The sequence below is a fragment of the Podarcis erhardii genome, assembly GCF_964252035.2.
Source record: "Podarcis erhardii genome assembly, chromosome: 5".
NCBI classification, from domain to species: Eukaryota; Metazoa; Chordata; class Lepidosauria; order Squamata; family Lacertidae; genus Podarcis; species Podarcis erhardii.
Genome location: NC_138509.1, coordinates 48,282,358 through 48,302,238, shown reverse-complemented (window position 1 = coordinate 48,302,238; position 19,881 = coordinate 48,282,358). Strand labels below are relative to the sequence as shown.

General features: G+C 42.1%; 1 protein-coding gene across 2 annotated transcripts in view; it reads right to left on the bottom strand.

Moving 5' to 3' along the window:
- Positions 1–10,442, bottom strand: part of CACUL1 (CDK2 associated cullin domain 1) — a 37,729-nt gene extending 27,287 nt beyond the window's left edge. The window contains exons 1-2 of one of the 2 annotated variants that reach the window (XM_081863771.1): positions 9,848–10,442; positions 6,892–7,018 (exon numbers count right to left, since the gene is read on the bottom strand). In XM_081863771.1, coding sequence (XP_081719897.1) covers positions 6,892–7,018; positions 9,848–10,241 — 521 coding nt within the window. In that variant the 5' untranslated portion in view covers positions 10,242–10,442. The remainder of the gene's footprint in view (positions 1–6,891; positions 7,019–9,847) is intronic. The other variant, XM_081863770.1, reaches the window with a different exon arrangement.
- Positions 10,443–19,881: the final 9,439 nt, after the last annotated feature.

The following is a 19,881-nucleotide window of genomic DNA, read 5'->3' as shown; positions in this document are numbered from 1 at the left end:
TTACTTTGCACAGGCTTTGATATTATTTTGGTGCCAGGCAAAAGTGTGTGTCATCAAGAGGCAGAGGAAGCTTGAAAATAGGCAGGAAAGTAGAGAAAAGTACTAATCTGGACACCCCTTCAATGTCTTTCACTTTAAGCAAGTAATCTTTACTCCTTTACTTTACTCCTAGGCACTTAAGTGCAGATATTTTACTGCTACTTCTTGGGGGCTGATTGAGTTTTAAAGGTTAGGTGATCATATAACGTTTGTTGGGATGAAGAGGTTTCATTGCTTGATTGCTTAAAGAGTTATTGATCTCATTGTTGTAGTGAGTTCTTTTACAGTGTTTAAACTGTTGGTTTTGTATGTGATATTGTTTATAATGTATATTTTGACATTTTGACAGCAGCTTGAACTGTTCCATATAAGGAGATTCTAAAAATCAAAATAAATAAGGCTTAGATTAAGCTAAACTAATATTTGTTGGCTTTCCCAGCAATGCAAGCTACAAACCACAAACAAAATAAGTAGCACAGAAATACCTGCACACTACAAGGATTTAAAGATGCTATTTCTGAATGGAAACTGACAGTTCTGCAATTAGTAGTAACCACATTTCAGCAATCATCAGTGATCAGTGTTCCACGACTTGCTTAAAGTGAAAGACAATGAAGGGGTGTCCAGACTAGTGCTTTTCTCTACTTTCCTGCAGGGTGGATTTGATTTAAATCAAATCAATTTAAATCTCAGTTTTAAAACACTAGTCAGTAAGACTTGATTTAAATCAATTTTTTTACAGAAAGACTCATTCCTGCTGGTATAATCTTAATATTTACAACCAGACAAAGGTTTCATTTTTGGAATAATAAATTTTCAGAGTAGTTCTCTCAGTTATATCAAAAATTATTGATTTGGTTATACTATTAGAAATACATAGACTGGTAATTATGAAATTATTGTAAGGTCTAGTAAGTGAACTGTTTATTTTTGGACAACTTTTCTGCTGTACTTTATTGGAAGGAGAAAAATAATCATTTCCTTAATAACAATCTAAACTATTTATTTAACTAAAACAATAACATTATAGCATATGTATCCATGTTTAAACAAATCCTTATTTCCTGAATAACCTTTGGACTATAATGTAACTTAAATAGAAAACTATCTTTAGAAAGATTTTTTCCTCCAAAAGCATTTTATTTTAAAAATCCAATTTAAATTTTAAAAAATCTGATTTAAATCAGAAAAATCCATTCCAAAAAAAAAATAAAAAAAAATTGATTTTTATCCACCCTGTTTTCCTGCCTGTTTCCAAGCTTCCTCTGCCTCTTGATGAAACAAATTTTGCACAATGAAACAAATGGTGTGAAAATATAAGCAAGTCCCATTGAACTCAGAATAACTTGCACGAAAAGCTACTGGTATAGATTCCACCTAAGACTGCCAACATTGGAAGTGGTTCTGTTCTGAGCACCTATCACAAGTATGGCTGAAATTCCATCAAAGCCACAAAACCTTAAGCAGCATAAAGCTGTTCCTTCATCTTGACCTAGAAAATACCACAGATCAAGGGGCATGAAGCCACTTCAGATCAAGCCCAAGTAACAAACCAAAGAATGTTGTTTTAGAAGTATTCAGACCTTCACCAATGTGGCCTGAAACAAAAACAAGGCTCTCTATGATCCTTCGTATCCACTTTGGAGCTATATAGGATAGCACCTTCATCACAATCCCTGCTCACACTGTCATTGATGGCAGGAACTGCTCTGAAGGCATGCACTGGGGCTCTGACAGCTACCATGATTCTTCATATGCAAGGCAATGGAGACAAAAATATCCATGCTGGGTGTGGACTTCTTCACTGTTGCCAGCCATTTTCAGGGATGCAATATTTATTTTCTTTCTCTGGCAACTGCTCCAATGTGCACCCGCAGAGAAACTCCTGCTCACATTGACAGTGGCTGTCATGTAGTAAGCAGGTGGACATCAAATTATTCAGAAAATCAAAATCAAGGCTGTATCCTGAGTACAAGGTGAAACAGGTCCTACCCAAAGTACAGAAGTTGCAATTTGTGTGTGTCTCTAGATCTCTACTACATATCGCATCAATTTAATCGGGCTCAAAAGAGAAATCCATCCAAAGTTATTATCTACGTAAGTCTTAACATCCAAAGCCTTTATTGCCAAATACTACTGCGTTTAAGAACTTTCCAAAATTGCAAGAGCAGCAAAACTATACACAGGGAGTATATCTGAAAATGCATGCAGTGTTCTTAGATCAAAAGTAAAATAGTAAAATGAAAACAAAATTATATTTAAATAACAATTATAACATGCGGGACTCCAAAATGCTTCATTTTAACTTTTAAGTACAGTGGAACCTCCGTTTTCGAACATAATCCGTTCCGGAAGACTGGGCAACTTTCGAAACATTTGAAAACCAAGGCACAAGGGGCAGTCTGCAAATTTACAGAGAAAATTGAAAAAAATACAGTGGTACCTCAGCAGAAGACTTCCGATGCATGTTTGAAAACGGAAGCATTTACTTCCGGGTTTTCGGCATTCCAAATTCCAAAACATTCATCAACGGAGACGTTGAAAACCAAGGTACCACTGTATTAATTTCAGAAATACAACTACCACAATTCTCAGATACAAGGCCATAACCATTTTTCTAGTAGAGTCCTTGCACGCCAAATCACCTGATTTTAAGACTCGACTGTGCTCTCATGACTCAGATTTTCTTCAAAAAAAATTTATGTGTAGATACCTATGAGATAATCTCAAATTATTTTTTAAAGATTTTTTTGGTCCAATACTGGGCACAGGAACATTTTTTTAAAAATTCAATTTTCACATGATATAGACTAATGCAATTCCTGCGTCAGCTTAGAAAAAAACCTCCTGTTTTGCTTATTTTTCAACCAATTGGGCTTATTTTGGTATCAAAATAAAGCTAATTTTTGTCTCTTTCAAAAGAAGGTATAAAAATGGTATTACATGCCACAGAAAAGGTTCACCGACCAGTCAAAGTGAATTTTAGTCATTTTGTACCTTGGTAGGTTCGATAAGCCATAGCACACAAAGCACAACTAACACATGTACCATACTTTTTTTGCAGAACGAGCTAACAATGAACTTGTTATGTTTTAAAAACCAGAAGGGTGTTTATTTGGTGGTGGTAAAATATTTTAAAATTAAGTTTTATTAATTAATTAATAAAAAACCCCATACGTCTTGGAACCCTTGTTCTTTTTATTGTGTAAAACACTTCTGCAATGATATGGTCAAAGCTCTTTTGTTTCCCATACGTATAATATGGACAATGGTGCTGTTTTGGCCACTGTATGCAATATGACGTTTCTGAATCACCAAGAAAAATACTTTTTTTTTACTTTCAGATTTAAAAAGTCTAACAAGTTTCTTGTGAGTTAAACCAAAGCATTTAGGAAATAAGTTTACGTGAGTGTGCCTGTCTTTAACAGGAAAAAACAAAAACAGCAACTTGCATTGGAATGGATGGCAACATTTTCATGAGTGAGCCTATCTTAACAGGATAAAGCAACAGAATGAAACAGCTTCACCAAAATAAATGGGACTACTGTACACCACAACTAACTTTATATTGATTGTGTATAACTTTGTATATCTCCCTCTCTTCAGCCCCATGTTAGAATTCCCAGCACAACAGAGGAAATGGAAGCACATGCATTCAATTTCTTTGACACTTGGTACATGACAGTACCCTGATCCATATTTTCAAAAAGTGAGTGGTCACCTCCGCTGTCCTTCTCAGAAAGATAATTTTACAGTGGGGCAGATGAAGCACAAGTCAGATGGTGTCAGCTTACAGCAAACAGAATGCTGTTTTTAGACACTGGGCTGCTTTTAGACAAATATTTGGGTGAGAAATAAAGAAAATTGGTTGGTCATGGACAAGACCCAAACATCTCTCGGCCTCACCTATTTCATGGAGTTATTGCAAAGCTCCATGAGATAAGCACTGCAAAGCACTGTGTGTACACATAGCAAGTGACTGGAGATGAGGAAAGTAAAGGATAACAAAGAATTGAAGTTTAAGCGCCAGTGGTATTCTGCCAGCATTACAGCTTTTGTTCATTTCCATGGGGTCCTCAAGTAACCCATGATTCTCAGCCCATTTTATTGAGGGTTCTCAACACCCCAAGTGCCAACCTGCATTTGCTATTCGAATCAGAGTTGAAGGGACCAACAACCCAATCCCTGCTCAAAATCACCAAGCCCCTTTTAACTAAAAAAAGGCCACTTCATATCTCTTGAGGAATTATTGTAATCCATACTGTATTTGGCTGGCCCTTGAATATTTCAAAAATTTTCACAATCATAGATGATCCAGGACCTATACCTAAGACATTAACACACTCAGTGATTCTGAGCTAAGGAAATAAACCGGCAAGAGTTTCACCTAAACATAATTCTAAATAACCTTAATGCAGTCCTTGGAACATTAAAATCTACCCAGCAATACAAACAGACAACCCCTGAGGGGAAGTCTGGCGGAGCATTCTGTTTGGGACAAATCATCCCTAAGTGATGGGTTGAACATATCTATAGATCTGTCCCAACGGGAGAGGGAAGAACTAGGTAACAGAGGATACATGATAGCTATTCTAAGAACTGACAGCACCATAGTGGAAAACACTGTACCAGAGACATTTGGAGAGAGACACCATTTATAGGTATTTATATGCCAATACTAGAATATTCCAAGACCAGGTGGGAGAGCTGCGGTGTTTGGTTTTGAAGAACAGCATAGATATACTGGGCATAATGGAAACCTGGTGGAACCAAGAGAACCAGCAACACAGTCATCACTAGATTCAAACCCTACAGAAAGCACAGGAAGTGCATACTAGGGTTGACACAGCACTGTAAGTCAAAGAGGACATAGTCAAAAAAGCTAGAATTCCCAAAAGGGACAGACTCCTTTACAGAACCACTGTGGCTGACACTAGTAACTTAATTGTTAGGGACATACTGTCATCTCCCACCACCCTAACTAAAATGGTGAATTTGAGATTGTGAATCCAAATCAAGGAAGCATTCTAAGGAGGAAGTGTGGTAGTAATAGGAGACAAATTACCCACACATTAGCTGGATGACTACAGTCAGAGATGTAAGATTTCAGGATGCCCTAAAACGTTTGCCCTAATGGAACTGATCAGATGGGAAGAGACTCAAGACTTAAATTTAAGTGGTAAAGAGGGGATGTAAAGTGCTGTTGAACCAAATGCATACTGTATGACAAGGCTATCAAGTTCAACATATATGGAAGTGGGGAATTGCCAAGGAAACTGAAAGCAGTCATACATACACTTCAAAAGAGGAACCTTCTCAAAATTCAACAGAAGGGTAAAAAAGGAAGTTGAAAGGGAAAGTTAAGAAAGTAAAAACTCTTCAAAATGCTTGGGAGTTAACTAGCTCAGCTAGAATGTATATAGCATTTCAGGAAAGGTTCCACCTAGGTAAAGAGGACAACAGCACAGTTAGTGAGTGGAGTCAAAGAAAATGAAAGTCCTGTCCAAATGAAGAAATCAAAAGAAATGCAAGCAGACAGGAAGGGGTGCAAAGAAAAAGACATCACAGAGCATGCCACTAAAATAAGTAAGACCAACAGCAAACATTCTTTAAACATACCAGAAGCAGGAAACCAGCCATGGAGGCAGTTCATTTTTTGAATGGCAAGGAAGTCAAATGTGTGCTAAAGGAGGAATAGGAGATTGCAGAGGAGCTGAATGACTTGCTTCAGTTTCCACAGAAGACAACATAGGGCAAATCCCTGCACCTGAACTAACTTTCACAGGAAGAGAGTCCGATGAACTAAAGCAAACAGTGGTGGCAAGCAATGAAATTGTAGGTCTTATTGACAAATTAAAAATGAGCAAATCACCAGGTCCAGATGGCAACAAACTAGAGTTCTTAAAGAGCTCAGATGTGACATTCTGGATATATATATATATTTTTTTTTAATGTAGTCTGTCTCCAAGATCAGCCTCCATACCCAAGGTGATGGAAGCCCTGGAAGGTGACCAATGTAACATCCATTTTTAAAGAGAGATCCAGGAAGTGACAGATGAGTTAGCTTAACATCTACTCCAAGAAAACTGGTAGAAAACATTATCAGAAATAGTATTATCAAGCTTACAGAAAAACGCATCTTGATGAACAATCAACATAGCTTCTTCAAAAGGAAGACCTATCTAACCAACCTTTTAAAGTTCTCTGACAGTCTCAATAAGCACATGGATGGGGTACTTCAGCAGACATTGTGTATTCCAACTTTCAAAAAGTGTTCAATAAAGTCTGATCCCAAAGACACCTGAGCAAGCTTAGCAGTCATGAGTTAAGAGGAAGGGTCCACTACTCTTATAGATCAGAAACTATAGAAGAGGAGGCAGAGAGTAGTAATAAATGGACAGTTCTCACAGTCAATGGATGTAGGAAGTGAGTTCCCCTATGAATCTAAATTAAGACTTATGATTTTTAATTAACCAATAATGATCTAGACTTAAAAGTGACTAGGCCAGGTTTGCTGATAACACCAAGTGTTCAGCATAGCCATATAACAAGTGATTATGAGCTCCAAAAGGATCTCTCCAACAGTCTGAATTGATTAATTGAAATTATTCACTTTACTTTCCAATAAATGAAAGCTTCAAAAATGTGTTACCTGGTTCATTTTTTTATCATACTTTTACCCTGTCTTTCAACCTTAAGTCTTAAAATCTAATATTAAAATGAAAATTGTTACCCAAGAATGCAATACTAGTGCACTAAAAGTAGCTTCTGTGCACACAATTGATATACAGCAAACCTTAAATGCAAAATAATTTATTCCAGAACCATACAAAGCTTGTAAATTTTTCTTACCTGTATATTTGTTCATAGGAGATGGGGATGTAGTCACCAGGACACTGAGTTAAAAGCTGATCTATGGCACTATCCAACTTTGGCCAGTATGTGCTCTTATAGTCTTCTATTGTTATAACATTCATTACTACAAGAGAAAATAAATCATCTTAATGCACTTACGGAACATAACAAAAAAAAAGATAAAATAATTGCATCAACATTCTTAGCGTATTTTTTGAGATGCAAAAAACACATTTTTCACTGTGATACAAGAACAAGAATTTGTTCTCATCAGTGTGCTAGAGACATTAATGTTTATTTCAACACAAAACGTGTTTAAAGACAAGACATTATACATTTGCACCTAACTCCAAGCCAAACCATGGTGAAATGTGAACGAGCATGTGGGTACTCAAAAGAAAAATTTGCTGTCATTTTGCCCTACTCTGGCCTGGAGCAGAGCCATGGTCTAGCTTAGCATTACATCTCAATCCACGTTTATGGTACTTTTTGCTCCAGACAAATCATGAGCTATAACCAAGGTTTGTTCTTGGCTTACTGCTCATTGTTTGTGCGGTGGGGAAAATTCAGATGTAACAGTAAGGCAATCTATGGTATGGCTCTGAATAGCGTGGCACCAAAGGGCACGGGCAAAGAAGCTGATAGATGTTTGCATTCAATTGCCTCCTGAAACACACAGATGTTTACACAGCAATTGTCCCAACTCAAATATTTATACTTTTCTTAGTAAAACAATAGGGCAAACAACATGCACTTCCATAAGCATGTGTGTGCACGCATGCAAAAGTAAATGCACATTGGGTAACTTTTTATACTTTTATGTCAATGAATTGTTCAATTGCCTCCTGAAACACAGATGTTAGGAGTTTTATCACACCTGCTGCTGAGCAAGTAGCACTATGGTTGTTTATATCATGTGAGTGTCTGAGAGCGTGAGAAAGGGAGTCTGAGTACTGTGAGAAGTTACTTTCACTTCTGTGTGAGATGTTGTTCTGTACTGCTGCTGAGAGAGAGCAGACATGCTGGAGTCTTTGTATATAGACCGCTGAATAAAGTAGTTTTAAAGCTACTGATTGTCTCTTTCTTCTGCAATGAGATGCCAGAAGACGAGTGTGCTCCTCTCAGGAGGGAGGGGTCGCTTATCACCGGTCTCTCTGGACTGAGAAAGATTTACAGCGAGAGGGTGACCACCAGAGAGATGCCTCCGGTGTCTTGGGAAGGTGGTGGCCTTCCCGGACATTTTTCCAACACAGAGGACACGAGCAAAGAAGCTGATAGATGTTTGCATTCAATTGCCTCCTGAAACACACAGATGTTTACATAGCAATTTTCCCAACTCAAATATTTATATTTTTCTTAGAAAACAATAGGGCAAACAACATGCACTTCCATAAGCATGTGTGTGCATGCATGCAAAAGTAAATGCACATTGGGTAACTTTTTATACTTTTATGCTGTTGAATTGTTTTTGTTGATTATGTTTTACTGTAAGCTTCTCTGGAAACCTACTGTTACAAGAGCAAGATATCATTTTACATAACCCAGTTTTCCAAGCGCTCCAAGTGCCTTGCACACTTGATTAAAACAATCCTTCCAACTACCCTGTAAAATAAGCCACATGCAGTGCTAAACATAACAAAATAGTTTGGGGATCAGGTTATTTGAAGGACTATCTTATTCTGCATAAATCTGACTGTTGGTATTCAGAAGAACTGTACAGCCAAAACGATACCCACATATGTAGCCAAACTAGGGAGGGCAGCAATTCATGCACACACTGTGATGATGTCAGGGAAACAGTTTAAGCAGTAAGAGGCGCCATCCTCAGCTGGAGAACATATGGTGACAGGCATATGAGAGCAGTCTCTAGCGTGTATAAGCAAACAAATTCATGTCACCAGAGATCAGACAGATGTCCCATAGTTGGTTATCTCTCCACATTTCCAAGTGTAGCACTTTTAAACTGTGGAGCAACTTGGACAATAATCATAAACCCACAACTGAAGAGAGAGCATCAGCCCCTCACCTATTAAGACAGGTACAACCAGAATCCCATCACCCTAGGACCCTCGTACTTACGGGACCGCCTCTCCCGGTATGCCCCACGGAGGACCTTAAGGTCCATAAATAGCAACACCCTAGAGGTCCCAGGCCCTAAGGAAGTTAGATTAGCCTCAACCAGAGCCAGGGCTTTTTCAACACTGGTTCCGGCCTGGTGGAACGCTCTGTCTGATAAGACCAGGGCCCTGAGAGTCTGATTTCTTTCCACAGGGCCTGTAAGATAGAGTTGTTCCACCTGGCCTTTGGCTTGGAGTCAATTTGATTCCCTCCCCCTCTTTCTTTTTTCCTTTCTCCTCCTGTGATGAGGCTGCATTTTAATGTTGTATTTTAATCTTGCTTTTAAGTTGTATTCATTCAATTTGTTTTTATTATTGGTTGTTAGCCACCCTGAGCCCGGCCTTGGCTGGGGAGGGCGGGGTATAAATAAAATTTATTATTATTATTATTATTATTATCACCCCAGGGAGCAACTGTGGTTATTACCCACCTGCCCCCACAAAAAAGCGCATCCTTTCACTAAGATGCGAGGACAGAGCAATGCTACAGGATTTATGGGCCGTAAACCCTGCATGTGGGCATCCTGGCACATCTTTGGGTGGCCACGGTTGAGAACAGGATGTTGGACTAGCTGGGCCCCTGGCCCGATGCAGCAAGGCTTTTCTGACGACCTGAAAAAAGGGCCAATGGGCCGGGATGCTCCGTGCCTGCCCCCTTAGCCGACACTCCTGGTTCTGCAATGAAAGGGGGAGCACGAACCAAGCTGGCCTCCTCCGCTCAGCCCCAACAGATCAAGCGTGGTGGGGGCGGGAGGGAGGTGGCGCAGAACACCCTCCCCAGCCAAGGCCGGGCTTGGGCCAGGAGGGCGGCCCTTTTCGGCCTCTCTCTCACTCACAGAACTTGGAGGCCGAGGGGTTGATGTTGAGGTTGATGCTGGAGCCCCCCTTGACCGGCGTGGCTTCGCAGCCCTTCCCTGGCCCGTTGGCGGCCTCGGACATCATGTGGATCTCCAGCTCCTCGTGGGGCGACAGAGAGGCCCTGTGGGGCTCCCCGGGGGACGGAGAGCCCGGCCGGCGCCGCGTCTGCCCGTAGCTCCCTCCTCCTCCTCCTCCTCCTCCTGCCGCGGCTTCGGCCGCAGCTTCCCAGTTGTTGTGGTTCTGGTCGTCCATTAAGGCCTCGTAGCAGCTGCTGCTGCTGCTACTGACGCTTCCGCCTCCTCCTCCGCCGCCGCCGCCGCCTCCTCCCGCTCCTCCGCCGCCCCCCTCCTCCTCCATGCTCTCCTCCTCCATCCCGACAGGCCTGGAGGGGCCCGCTCTGCCCGGGCAGGGAGGAGGGGGCGGGCACGGAGAGCGCCGCCTGTCACAATCGCCTCCCGCCCATCGCCGAACGGCGCTGTCGCGTCTCCAGGTTACGCGGAACGGCGAGCGGCGGCAACGGCTGCCTTCGGGGTGGCTAACTCCGGAAGCGGATCCGACACTGGCAGCCGTAAAGCGACCGTCGCCCGTCTTTCCGACGGCTCTCCCCACCCCTAAGGAGTAGTTTGCGGCACAGCCCGGCCCAGTTTGCTGTCGCGGGGCATGCTGGGAAATGTCGTTTAATGATCGGCCTCCCCGCCATGACACGAGAGGCAAAGGATCCCAGGAAACCTCGAAGCTGCTGTAGTACTCGGGGCGAGGCAGGGGCGGAAGTGGTAGAAGAAACACTCGGCTTCTTTCCCCGCCTCCCGCTTTCCTGCTATGTTATGGAGTGCTAGATGTTTCCAAGCCCCGAACTGAATATTTTGTTCGAGGAGAGCAATTCTGAAGAGTGAGGAAAGCAGTCTCTGACTAACTCATCCCTTTACAGTGCAGGGAGCAGAGTTCTTTTTTAAAAAACCACAAAGCAGGTGGTCTCTCGTTACCCCTGGATCAAACACAAACTTGGCCCTCCAGATGTTTTGGGACTACAACTCCCATCATCCCTAGCTAACAGGACCAGTGGTTAGGGATAATGGGAGTTGGAGTCCCAAAACATCTGGAGGGCCAAGTTTGCCTATGCCTGCCCTAGATGCTCACAACCTGCTACAGACTCCAGTGGGTTGGCTCCTCTCCTCCATTTTGCTTTCCTTGGTTGCTAGTCCATATTTGAGGGCACCCTGGGCAAGTGGTGGCTTCCTTTCCTAGCAGGCAGGGACAAAACTAGGCTTTATTTCACCTGGGTCAAAGACCCAGTTTGGCACACACACCCCACACGCATTTGTGTACACAGGCTTGGAGCCTCAATGGCGTCCCTCTGGAGGCTTCACCTGGGGCAAAAAAAACAAAAACAAATACCATCCCACGCTAGCAGGCTTACCTCCAAGCCATGTTGGACATCTTCCTACTTACACATTTCCCACAGTGGCACTAGATCAGTCTGTGGGCAATCAAAGGGTGACTAGGTGCAGCTGCCTTTCATTGCTCAGTGTGTTAGTCTTAAAAAAAAAAAGAAAAATAAAGGGGGTCCCAGGGTTGACATCAGCTGAGGGCCATGTTGGCACTGCCTAAGTATGCTAAGCTGTGTTCAGTTGTTAAATTTATTGCCCATTCTCCAACAGCAGGTCCCGGGGCAGGTTACAGCAATTTAGAAACTCATATAGAAAACTTAATTAGTCACAGTTTCAGGGGGGGGGGGAGGCCTGCAAACACACCTCTCAGGTTTCAAAGGCAAGAGCACAGAGATGTATCTTCTGCATTCATGAGAAGCTGTACAGAGAAGGTGTCAGGTGCACCTCTGTGCAGAAGGAGTTCTGTGATTTAAGGGCTGCCTTAAGGAATGCCCTGTCATGGGGCCATGGCTCAAAACTCACAGTCTCTACCATAGACTTAACTGATAGATCACACAAGCCCTATTTAGGCAAACCATTCAGGTATTCTATCAAAATCTGATAGCAAGGGAGCTTTCACATATACAGCTAAAAGGTCCCTATTAGGTCAATGGGGATTTATTTATAATACCATTTCCTTTTAATTTGCAAGTATACAGACTTCTATACCTAAAGATGTATGCATGTATTTGTGTAAAGCATTGTTTTATCACCGTCTTGTACCAAAAAGGCTCACCGAGCAGCTTACAGTTCAATTTTAAAAAAACAAGATAATCCCTGCCCTTGGATTTCCACAACAAAAGACAAGGGAGAAAAGGCACCAGCTCTTAATGTTACATTTCTCATAATATGGTTGTTATAATTTGGATGGAAATAGTTCAGGGTGGTAGCCTGATGGAATGGGTGCTTCTCGCTGAAAATTGGGGAAAAGCCAAAAGCAACTAGTCTCCCAGCACAGTGACAGAATAGCTAATTTCCTTTACCTCCCTTTGATCTGTAGCCTGCTGGAAGGGCTGGTGTTTGGAGATAGTTAGGGAGAGCCAAAGGGATCTTGTCTCTCAGCAGAGATGGAATAGCCCTTCTTCCCTTCTCTGCTGCAGCTTGACAAAGTCTGGCTTTCACTGCTTACAAATAAAAGCCCAGATTCAGTGCACTTGTATACTCACAAGTGTAGGGGAAGCCTGTCCCCGAATCATGTTTTTCCTTAAGACAATTAATAGATCTCTAGTCATTTGAAAGAAACAAAGAAAGTAACCTTTTGGGGGAACATCTAGTGGTGCAAGATTCTGATGACTCACATGAAGTATCAAATGGTCCCCATCAATTTAGAATCATAGCAATTCGTTTCAAGCAGCCTGTAACAGTTGTAACCCGCCTCTCAACCTGTAAAGTTACTGGGGACTGTTCTTCAGTTTTCAGAATTTCAAAGTACATTCAAAGTTCAAGTTTACTTACAAATTGCAAAAGAAGGTTAAGAATACACTTAAAATATAGGTTGTTTATTTCTACCAACTATAATTTGGAATCTGCTCTATTCGTTTTTATGAAAAAGGAAAAGATAGACAAATTATGATAAGCATATGCAAGTCATTATATAGTTATAATGTGGTCCCTTGATATCATACCTCCAGATGCAAGCCAAGCGATAAAAGCTACCCTGACTGCTTCCTAATCATAGCACCCATAATGTGCCACTCATTTCTGTGGAGGCACACATACTAGTGCACAGCACTGGAAAGTCTGGAGGGAGGTAGAGTTAACCAATGTGACCACAAAGTCTTGCAAAGTATGAATGAATAAAAGCAGGGACATCACATTCTGCTACATCTTTTCACACAAAAGATTACCTCAGCATGGCACATTAATTTGCTGTCTCTGCTATGGCTAGTTTTTATTGATGTCCTGCTATCCCTGGCTTGCACATGGGGGAAAAGAAACAGAGGGTTAATTTATTGCCTTTGTCTGGTATTAGCTTCACATCGCTGCTCTCTTGGTACACCAGGTGGTTTGCTGTTTTTAGCATCACTGGAGCCTATTAGGATGGATATAAAACTCTGGAACCTCGGTCAAGAAGCCATTTCTAACATAATTTCTGGTCCCTGCACAGCTCCATATGCGAATCTGCACATCATTGTCGATAGCTATTGAGAAGCATTTTATATTATTCACCAGCAGGGAAAAATGATCACCGTCCTGCAGACCTGGCTGTCAGTCTCAGTTATACAATTGTCAGGCATTTAGAATTGGTAGACATAAGGAGCACCACAGAAGTATTTTTTTTTCTCCCTCTCGCATCCTGTTTTTTAGGAAATGGTTTCATTTACAGCCCTCAAATACACACCGAACTGCTGAGATTCTTGAAAAAAAGACATGGAAAACAATGTAGTTTAGAAATAATAATACATTATCTCTGTACATGTCCCCTGGTAGGGATATACAGTACTATATCCTGACATTCTTCCCTGTGAGAACAGGAGGAGCTAGAGCAGGGGTAGCCAACACTGGAGTCCAGCAATATTTGGGGAACACTAGGTTGACTAACCCCTGAACTGGAGGCCTGCTAAAAATGAAAAATGCATTTTGCTGGATTCTAACAAGGGCAGAGAAATATGATATGCCTTCTGATCCTCTTCTTATTTGCTCATAGGTAAGCTCCCTGAATTCAGTGGGACTTACTTCCAGGTAAGTAGGGGGGAAGTCATTGCTTATACAAGAGTAGCTATGCAGGACGGAGCTGCAAGTTGCCTGGAATGTAGTGTTCGTTCTATGCCACACACAAAAATTATTCCCCCCCCACACACACAAACACCCATGTTGCTGGATCCTTAATCCTAAAACTGATTGTTCCATGGAAGGAGTGGGGTTTCAGGGGTTCAGAATGCTCGGAAGAGTTGGGCCTTTCCTCCCAGCTGGCACCTCCTTAAAAACATCCACTCCCTTATGTGGTAATTAGGCTTATGAGGGAAAGCTCTAATTCAAGAAAATGATGGGGGGGGGTGGAGGAAGGTCTAGGCTTCAATTCTGTGCAGGATCAAGGGAATAGATAGGGTCAATGGAATAGAGAACATCGTGCAGGTTCAAAGACAACATGGGCTGCACCCAATCACAGTCTGGCAGTTCTCTACCCTTAGTTTAAATACATCAGATATGTTATATTACTTCAGGGGCTTTGTCAGATAGCAGGAATTAAGGAGTGCAAATGTCTAACCTTTTTGTCTGATTGAAGACAAAGTTTCAAGTCTAAATGCACGGGTTCCCTGAAGGTTGGCTGATTCACATCCAAAGAGGCTTATAACGGGGGGAAATGTATTCTCTTTCCTGTTTGCTGCTGACAGCTGTATTCCTGTTACTTTGCCCACTGTGTGGAGAACCTGAAAATATGATTTTGATAAAAGTAAGCCAGGATGAAGACGAGAAGTGTGAGGCCCCCAAAATACATGCAGAAAACACGAGCAGATTATGAATTTGTTAAATGTGATGATTGACAAGGAAATTGTTCCTGAACGCATAATACAATTGAAAGCCTGGCTGTAAAGCAATATGAGTGATCTTGATTTGAAGTTAAGAGGATTAAAAGAGTGTAAATAATTCAAGTCCCAAGGGCTGCATTTAGAGATTATTTTTTTCTTACAATTTATACATGCATCCACTCGGGGGAGTACTTTCAATTTGATATTCCTTTTCATGTGCTTTTCCGCTCAGTGCTTCTTTCCCTGATCAGAATGTCAGCTTTCTATTCAGCCGAGAGAAGGCGATAAGAAGTAGTCAGAAAAGGAAACTTAACAAATAAGAATTATAGGAGCAGTCCTGGGAGCGGCTGCCTCAAGAATTGCTATCAGCAAAAGTGTCTCTCCAGACACTGTTAGTGGGGAAAGGGGGGGGGGGGAGAGAAAAGGCATAAAGGCACAGCAGCCATTTAGTACTTGGTTTTAAAGCACATAATTGCAGCTAAATGTGGTATCTGTTTCCACTTGCCAGTGGAGCATGAGGAAGCCCTGCACTCCACCATATGATCCATATACATATCCACATCCTATTAAAATTATGCTCAATTCATGAACTACTGTTTATATCACATTGCTGCAAGACAGAGCCATCCATTATTTTTTTAAGAAGATGATAAACATTATCAGTTGAAAGCTTACTGCTTACTGATAATATATTTTATGGGTACCTCTTTGAGGCTTTGACAATTAAAGGTATATAACGGTAGGTAAAGGTACCCCTGACCATTAGGTCCCATTGCGGACGACTCTGGAGTTGCGGTGCTCATCTCACTCTATAGGCCGAGAGAGCCGGTGTTTGTCCGCAGACAGCTTCTGGGTCATGTGGTCAGCATGACTAAGCCGCTTCTGGCGAACCAGAGCAGCACACGGAAACACCGTTTACCCTCCCACCAGAGCAGTACCTATTTATCTACTTGCACTTTGACGTGCTTTTGAACTGCTAGGTTGGCAGGAGTAGGGACCGAACAACGGAAGCTCACCCCATCGCAGGGATTTGAATCGCCGACCTTCTGATCAGCAATCCCTAGGCTCTGTGGTTTAGACCACAGCACCACCCGCATCACTAAAGGTATATAAATCCTGTTAAATAAATTCACATAACATTACAAGAATTGCTGCATATATAACTAGGTGCCCATGTGTTACATGATGTAGATAAGCCCTGTTCAGAATGCAATATAGACAGAGAGCAGAGAGGGAACTGGAGACAACAGGGCTTGATCAAGAGTAGTGAACTTTGCTGCTACTCATCGATCAGAGATGCTTGGAGTCACTTGAATTCCAACCTACAATACCTGGTTTTGAAGGTGTTTGGTTACATTGCTAAAGGAATCAGAACCATGGACAGCTCTTCTCACCTTGGAAACATGCAGCTATTACCCTAAAAAGGACGAACTGTTGAAGAAGCTGTCTTGCAATGACTTCAGCAACTAAGAACAAGGTGACTGTAATAGGATTTGTTTTAATGGGTAAGCAGGAGTCAGCAAACTTTTTCAGCATTGGGTCAGATCCAGCCCCCGAGCCTTAGTTTGCCTACCCATGGGTAAGACAAGTATCCAGTCACACTAAGGCACCCAAAATTAGTTACTTAAATATAAGATTACATTTTCATTTTTTAAAAAAAGAAAAGATAGGTCTGCATCTGCTTCCAAAGGATTCACAGGACAGCATCTCATTCAAGATCTGTGTAGCTGTGTCAGCACACAGCAAGTATCATGCACTAACATGGTTAGCATTTGATACAAACATGGTGGTGGTGGTGGTGGTGGTGATTTTATTTGTACCCTGCCCATCTGACTGGGTGACTTCCAACAAATATAAAAGCATAATAAAACATCAAACATTAAAAACCTCCCCATATAGGAAGGCAGGACAGATATCTACCCCTGCACTATAAACAAGGTTCCACATTGTCACTCACCACAGTTAATGGGCTATTGTCCTCTGGTAAGTGCAACAAGTCCCAGCCTTGGAGCTGCAGAAGGGGTGGGAATCACTCCTGAAGTTACATGACAAATCCCATCCAATTTCTAGCTCCAAAGTTTGGGAAAAGGTTGCATTGCCAATGCAATCCAAAGGTCACAGAAGCTCAAGTCCAGACCAACAAACCTCTACCACCCTTTTAAGCTCCAAAGCTGGATGGAATGGCAAAGGTTCTTTTGGCCACTGCATTATCAAAGTATCTGGCTCTCTCAGCAGCACAGAATCAAAAAGACAAAACCCTCCCCTGTCATGCTTTCTAACTTCAGACTTGGACCTGGAGAAGGGAGGAGAGACACAAGGTCAGAATCAATCTAGTGGTAGAGTTCTGGTGTCCTTACATCAAAATCCTCAATTCCCCCTCCCCCCAAGCAATCCTGGTGGAGAGGGACTCATGCGATCAGCTCTGCACACGTGGGGCTATAAGCGTGATGTAGCACCTTGAGATGAACCCACACAAAAATAACTCCCACCCTGCTGCTTTAATATCTAAAAAAGATTACTATGAAAGAGAGAGAATTCTATGCCCACTTTTCTGACAGTAAGACCCTTTGAATGCAATGGGACTGGTTTCTTAGTAGACATGTGTAGGATTGTGCTGCTGCTTATTGTGCTTGTAAAGCAAAATATTTGAAAGTGGCCCAGCTGTTGCAACTGTCACCTCTTACTCCCTGTCACCCCATGACAGACCTTTATCATGCCAGTTTAAATATGGCTTAACGTGCTGAAATTGAGCAAATCAAACATTTCTGTAAATCAGCGAATTCAGAGACACTGAGAGATAAGAAAGACACTCATGATATATGTTGCACTGGCTGCTTTACACTAGGCCTTTATTTTGCAAGCATTTTTATCCAACATTAAAGTGGTTATATTATGCTGCTTGCACTGACACTCAATTTTAATCAGTGGTTCTAAAACCCAGCCTGCTGTAAGTTTCTCATTTAGATTTCCACTCTACAAGGCTAGCTAGCTGCCTGTCAGAAGCTTGGCTTAGACACACTCCTGCCTGAACAAAATGAGTTGGCTGGCTTTCCCTGCATAATGCACACCACCTGTGTTCTGGAGGAAAGAACTGGCATCCATTTGTTTTCATTGAGGCTTACCTACATCTATCTGTCATTTCAGCCCTTGCATCACAAGTTCATGAGAGCTTGGCAGGTTTGCGGCGGTAATGCAAATTCAAAAATCCCAAATGGTTCTTAGTTACACCATTATGTTAGGCAAACATCCTTCACTAGAGCAATAGCTGAGTCGTCCCCTGATGTAGACACTAGGAATGCATTCAATATTTACCATTTTTTAAAAAAGAAATTGGGTATCAGAACTAATGCAGAAATGCAGTAGAAATTTATCCTGAAAATCCACTTTGGGTGCTTCCAGATGGATGCTTTTATTGTTAGGTCAATGCTTCTCATGTTTCCCCCCACCCTTTCTTTTTTGCAGCATCTCACCAAAAATGCAGCTTGGAGTAGCTCAACAAACTATTTCAAAGTTCCTATCCGAAGGAAGCCTTAGGGCACAAACTTTAGCCCTGGCCAGCTGCAGTGCAGCTTAATGGAGCGATGCAACTAGCACTGCACCCACTGTCTCTATGCTCACACCAACAAGAACAGAATGGGGGCAGGGGGAGAAGTGCCCCTTCACTGTTTCAGATCCCAGACTGGTACAGTGAAGAGGAGCAGATCAGGGCCATTGCTATTGCATGACAACAGGATGCTCAGCACAGGAGCCAGCATCCCATCTTAGCCTGCACTAGCTTCTGCCCACCTGCCATTTGGGTAGGTGGGAGCATGGGGTGCTTCTCACTGGCAAGACATCCCCACTGCCAGTGGATCTCCCCACTACCAAGATGCCAGAAGTGTCAGGCAAGGCTGGAAGGAGGGACATCTCAACCCTATCAAAGCCCTCTTCAGCCCATTGGATCAGGGTGGATCCTATAACCTGTGGCAGTTATGTAGAGGAGGGAATACTATCTGGTCACCCTACTCCTGAAGCTTTTTACCCTTATTGCTGATGCTCCTTTCTAGACTCATGACATATGTGATCCCACCCAACTCCATGAATGGAATGATGGCATAATGCTACATAGTGAATCAGATTTGGATACATGTTGACATCTCTGAGGGCAACTGAGAGTGAGGGCAGGTGGAGGCAAATTAAACAAATACGTGGGGAATAAGTAAGAGAGAGGTGCACCTTGTATTCTTTACACAAAACATGACAAACAACCTGTTTTGTTTACAGTAAACTCTAACCAACATTGGGCATGGGCAAAGCCCACCATAAATCTCTCTCTTCAACTGTCTTAGGGCCTGTTCTCAAGAACTCCTGAGCTTTGTGTCAATCCTGAACTGGAATTGCTCAAGATGCTTGAGAACTCAAACATGTAAAGCACACACTGGATTCACTGTAAAGAACACACTGGATTTCCTTAACACTGCAAGTTGTATTTTTAGCATGGCTTGAAATATTTGCAAAGAATAGTGAGTATTGTTGGCTCAGTCCTGGGTGGAATCATGACCATGTGAAAAAATAGCACCAGGCTTTTATTCTATTGCATGATTTGGAAGCCACGATCGTAGTGGCAGCTATTTTATGCCTCAGAAAGAAGGGCAACCACAACAATATGCACAATTCCTGCTGTTTGGTTGTGCTCCTTTACTTCCTGGCAATCTTTCTTACCATCTCACTAACCCTGCATTTATGTGGCCAGACCATTGAAAGCTTTCAAAACCTCCTCCATCTCATGCAAGTCTTTCTTGATTAAAAGCATAAAAGGGAACTGAAACTTTCTCAGGGAAGGGAAGTAGTCCCCCCCCCCTTTTATAATCTTTGAATCCTTCCTTGTTTTCTCGGTTTGTTTCATATGATAAAGGATGGGAGAGAACAAAACCATCCCAGCCAAAAAATTCCAGTGCGGGAGAAATAATCTTTAATCATATGTCAATGAAATTTTGTGTTTCTTATAACAATCTGCCAACAGGGCTTTTAAAAAAACAACCAAACCCTACAATTGCATTCTTTGGAAACAGCACAGTAACTGAAATTATGCCCACAAAAGGGAATAAACCCCGGTAATTCAATTTGGTTATATTT